At 43.6% G+C, this 5,710-nt stretch overlaps 1 protein-coding gene across 1 annotated transcript; it reads right to left on the reverse strand.

Annotated features, from left to right (window-relative positions):
* Window positions 1-297: 297 nt before the first annotated feature.
* On the reverse strand, window positions 298-5,436 carry LOC105700713. The gene has a single exon (XM_012426843.1). It carries the CDS (start codon window positions 5,434-5,436, stop codon window positions 298-300), a length of 5,139 nt encoding a protein of 1,712 aa, XP_012282266.1.
* Between the last annotated feature and the right edge of the window lie 274 nt (window positions 5,437-5,710).

Consider the following 5,710-nt stretch of genomic DNA (forward strand, 5'->3'; position numbering starts at 1 on the left):
ACCCTAAACTTCCGCGATGGGACGTACAGGGCAATATAATCGTGTCGTAGAAAACTAAAATTTACGAGCTGATTTCGGCGTTAGAAAATTGTTAAATCGGTAAATGGCCCGATGGGCCCAAGCAGGCAGTAAGTCCCTTTCTGGGAATTTGTTTGACATTCCAAAGTCCGCGATAAATTTATATATATGAATGTCGCGCACGGAACATCCCGGCCCCCTTGAACGGTCACGTTCAAAAGGTAACATGAATAAATAAACTTATCAACTAAACATAATTCTACAGGTCCTTAACAGCCTCTAAGCAGATATCTCGATTGGAAGCGGTGAAATTCGCTTCACGCTTCTTTTGTACACCCCACTCGACGTTTTTATTGTCACAACCCTGACAACGTTATCTGCTCCGGGATGCACTTCGATGATTCTCGCCAGGGGCCAGTGTAGAGGTGGTACGTTGTCTTCCTTGACAACGACCAGAGTCCCAACCTTGATGTTGGCTGATGTCTCCCGCCATTTCGATCTACCATTTATCTCATTGAGATATTCCTTGTGCCAGCGGGTCCAAAAGTGCTGCTTCAGCTTCTGGATATGCTGCCAACTAGATAATCTGTTAGCAGGCGTCTCAGAAAAGTCGTGGCCCGGAATGCTCGTCAATGAGTCGCCAATAAGGAAATGTGCGGGGGTTAGTGCGAGAAGATCGTTGGGGTCAGAGGATAGAGGGGTCAAAGGACGAGAATTTAAAATCGCCTCTATCTCGGTAACATATGTGTGTAAGTCCTCATATGTGAACAGCGTGTCTCCGATTGTTCTTACCATGTGGTGTTTAAAAGAGCGTACAGCCGCTTCCCATAATCCGCCAAAATGTGGAGCTCTGGGAGGATTAAAGTGCCAATTTATGTTTTCTTGCAGCAGTACTCGGCTGACCCTCTCATTGTGATCTTTAGACCTAACGTGATCATAAAGTTCTCGTAATTCGCGGTTTGCGCCTACAAAATTTGTCGCATTGTCTGAGTAGATATTGACGCATTTCCCGCGCCGTGCCATAAATCTTCGAAGGGCGGCGACGAAGGCTTCAGTGGTCAGGTCACTGACGAGCTCAATGTGTACAGCCTTTGTTATAAAGCAGACGAAAATCGCAACATACACCTTTAATTTATTTCTATTTCGGAACCGTTTTTCCTTAATAAAGAATGGTCCGCAGTAGTCTATACCGCAGTTCGTGAACGGTCTGGCATGTGTAACCCTTGATTCCGGTAGATTGCCCATTAGATAATTTGTCTCCCTTGGAGATGCCCTGAGACAACGGATGCAATTTCGTATTATTTTACGAACCGTGTTCCTTCCGTCCAGAATCCAATATCGTTGCCTGACAGCATATAGCGTTGCCTGAGAACCTGCGTGCCAATGAATCATGTGTTCGCGCCTTACAATTAACGTTGTCACATGATGATTTTTAGGAAGCAAGATCGGATGTTTTGCGTCGTAGGGGATGCCTGCATTATTCAATCTGCCTCCTACTCGAAGAAGTCTGTCCGCATCTAGAAAAGGAGACAATGCCAGAAGTTTGCTCCTTCGTTGCACCGTGCCGGTTTCTTCAATTTCGCGAATTTCCGATGCGAACTCCTGTTGCTGCATATATTTTATAATTTTATTTTTTGCATACAGTACTTCGTCCACTGTAAGCGATCCAGATTTGCGTTCCCTTCTCTTGCAGTTATTAATAAAGCGACAACAATACGCGATTACATTGACGAGAGTAGTGAAACAGGAGAATTTATTAATAACATCCCACGTTGGTATTGACGTAACCAGGATAACTGATGCTCGTTGTTCAGGGATAACGTCGAGATGGATTTGGGTAACAGGCCAGTTACTCTCATTGCTTAGCAGCCAGGAAGGTCCAGAAAACCATAGTGAGTGGTCCAGTAACTCAGGAACTGATTGACCTCGAGAGATTAAATCCGCAGGATTATCTTGCGACCGAACGTGTCTCCAGTTTGAGGTATTTGTCAAATCTTGTACCTCAGAAATGCGATTAGCAACAAACGTTTTTAACTGATGCGGAGAAGTTTGAATCCAGTGGAGAACGATCGTTGAATCTGACCAGAATGTACATTTTGACAGGGTGACCCTTAAGGCCTTGACAGTGTTTTTATATAATCGGGCTAACAACACGGCTGCGCACAGTTCTAAACGTGGCAATGAAATGCTTTTGAGCGGAGCAACTCGGGACTTAGCGCATACAAGCTGAGATTCCCGGTTATAATGTCGATCTGAGGAAACGAGATAAATGCAGGCTCCATAAGCTTTCTCACTGGCGTCGCAAAATCCGTGCAATTCAATTTCTATTGCATCGCGAATAATTACCTTTCGAGGAATTTTCATATTATTTATGGCCTTTAGTTGCTCCACATATGCGATCCATGAAATGAACGTATCCTGAGGTACCGATTCGTCCCATCCAGTCTTCAGTTGCCATAACTGCTGCATAATAATTTTTGCAGTAACTATTACGGGTCCTAATAATCCTAACGGATCAAACAATTTTGCAATATACGACAGCATGTTTCTTTTCGTTACACGAGACGATGTAAATGCAGTATTGATAGTGTAGACTATGCAATCTTGAGCAGAATTCCAATGGACCCCTAGCGTTTTTGTCGTTTGCGAAGAATCGGTCAGTAGTTGCAGATTTACCGTTTCTTCAGGCAGCGAATTAATTAACGATGGCTCATTTGACGACCATTGCCGTAGATTGAACCCCCCACGTTGTAACAGTTGAGTTAATTCGTCTCTCAGAATTACTGCATCTTCGTATGTGGTGGTTCCAGTGAGCAGATCGTCGACATAAAAATCTCTTATAAGTATCTCAGCTGCTGCGGGATACTTGTCTCTTTCATCCTTAGCTAATTGGTGAAGCGTACGAATTGCCAGAAAGGGTGCAGATGCAAGTCCATATGTAACAGTATTTAACTCGTACGTTTTCAGCTCATCGGATGGATTTTCACGCCAGAGTATTCTCTGATATGCAGTATCCTTAGCGTGGAGCTTGACCTGTCGATACATTTTCTCTATATCGGCTGTAAGAACATATTCGTGCGTGCGAAACCTGGTTATAATAGAGAATATATCCTCCTGAATAGTCGGGCCGACAAGAAGGGTTTCGTTCAGAGAAATGCCTGTGGTAGTTTTGGCAGAACCGTCAAAAACTACCCTGAGTTTGGTTGTAAGGCTCGTTTCTTTAATAACCGCATGATGAGGAAGATAGTAGCCTGAACCGTTTACGGGATCTGCTATCTCCTGCATATGGCCTAACTGTATATATTCTCTCATGAATTCCGAATAAAGATTTCGCAGCTGCGGATTTGACTGTAGACGCCTTTCTACTTGGTAAAATCTTCGTGAGGCTAATTTTTCCGACTCTCCTAAAGCTTCAAGGTTTTCCTTAAAGGGTAATTGAACTATATAGCGTCCGAACGAGTCGCGCTGAGTGTGTTCTTGAAAATGCTTCTCGCATGCAATTTCTTCCGACGATAACCGGTGTGTAGGAGGGATTTCTTCAATTTCCCAAAATTTTCTTAGATGATTTTCAAGACCTTCAGTGGACGTATGGCAGGTTGTAGGCGCAATATCTGTGCACGGTATGCGACCCGAAATAACCCATCCAAAATGAGTTTTTTGCAATGTCGCTGCTGTTTTAGGCAATCTAATCTGACCAATGCACAGTAATTTGTAAAAGATTTCTGCTCCTAGCAACGCATCTATCTGTGAAGGTCTATAAAATTCGGGATCTGCAAGCACTACGTTTTTCGGAATATTTAAGTGTGCCACATCCACTGTATCGGCAGGAAGATAGCCTGTGATTTTCGGAATTACTAGAAACGAGAGAGTGGATTCGAATTGAGTTTCTCGTGATTTCACAGTGGTCGAGACGAGATAATTAATTTTTGTAAAAACTTGATTCAGTCCGGCAACTGGAATATCAACGTCTTTCTTCAGTAATTGGAGATCTGTCGCTAATTTCTCTGTAATAAAATTCGACTGTGAGCCCGAATCTAGCAGAACTCTACATGGGTGCAGCTTTCCTCGACTGTCGCAAATGTGCACCAATGCAGTGGATAATAAAACTTGTGTCGATGCAGACACTTGCAGGGTAACAGATTGCGACGAAGCTGTCTGATTTTCAGCGATTTCCACCGTTGCTGGAGCCGTTGTAGGATGGAGCTTAGAATGATGCTTCTTTGAACAGATTGTGCATCGAGAACACTTGCAATTTTGCACCATATGATTTGATCGCAAACAATTAAAACATAACTTCTTCTCTTTTACCAGATTATATCTCTCTGGAACAGACAGGGCTAAAAAATCCTTGCAGACTTGGATTTGATGTGGACCTTTACATATGGAACAAGAAAACTTTGAGTCGGTTGTAAGGAACGATTGCTGCTTAAACTTCTGACGTGGTGCTGTACTGAGCACGCGATTACGTTCCTTAGCATTAATTTCCATTGATCCTATCGCTGTCGCATCCAAAGCTTGCCTTCGTTTTTCTAAAAATGCGGTCATTTCGCTCATAGTCGGCATATCGGTACCAGTCAACGATTCTTCCCATTTAATGCGAGTTTCCGTATCGAATTTTGTTAACATAATTCCGATTAATATCGAATCCCACGCTTCCGTCGATTGCTTAAGCGCCTTGAGTGCTCTGATGTGCTTGGAAAAGGTGCATACTAATTGACCTATGGCTTGATTATTTGCCTTAATCAGTGGGGTGAAGTTAAGAAGTTCTCCGATATGCTTTAAAATAATAATGCGCTGATTATCGTATCGCTCCGTCAAAAGATTCCACGCGACAGAGTAATTTTCGGACGACGTTTCTAAAGACGCAATAATGTCGGAAGCTTCTTCTTTAAGAGATGACCGAAGGTAGTGCAATTTCTGTACGTCGGGAAGACTCGCGTTGGAATGTATAATTGAGACGAAGGTATCACGAAAGTTTAACCACGTGTCATAAGATCCATTAAATGACGGCAATTCTAGTTTCGGCAGTCTGAAATTATTTGTATTCCTCGGAGCGCTGTCATTATTAACAGTTGACACACTTGCCGTAGTCGCTGAGTTACTGATGAGGCTTCGATCTATAATTTCTCTCGCAGCGCCTACAGTTTCATAAAAGGTGTTTTGGAATTCTATACGATTGGGATCTTCGAAATTGTCTCCAGCATCCTCGTTTACGGTTAGAAGCTCGATTTGAGTTTGAATCTCGTCAAACACTGGCCAGGAGTCTTCTACCTTGGAAACACTAATTTTCAATGCAGGAAGAAGTCGATCACAATCGGCGGGACGACGACGATATTCGGCAACGGCATTCTTAAGTCGCGTTAACTGACTCTTAATCAAGCCACGCTTATGGATCAGAGCTTTCATATCGATGGACATGGTTACCGAGAATCGAAGGTACTAACAACAGTTAACGAAAGAGGGACAATCTAAGGAATGGACGACTCAATGATATACGAGCTTACGGGTCGATGAGCAGAGGCAGCTAGTAACACTGTCGAGTGAAGCAGAGCTGCGAAATCGGCACCGCGTCGTGGAATGGCAGATGATGTCGTCCTCTGGAAGCAGTGGTCCTCTGGAAGCTGTGGTCCTCTGGAAGCTGTGGTCCTCTCGAAAAGCAGAAGTCTCTCTCGGTTGCAGTCGCGAAGAAAGA

The sequence above is a fragment of the Orussus abietinus genome, unplaced genomic scaffold, assembly GCF_000612105.2.
Source record: "Orussus abietinus isolate OABI.00-Male unplaced genomic scaffold, Oabi_2.0 scaffold532, whole genome shotgun sequence".
Classification (NCBI taxonomy): Eukaryota; Metazoa; Arthropoda; class Insecta; order Hymenoptera; family Orussidae; genus Orussus; species Orussus abietinus.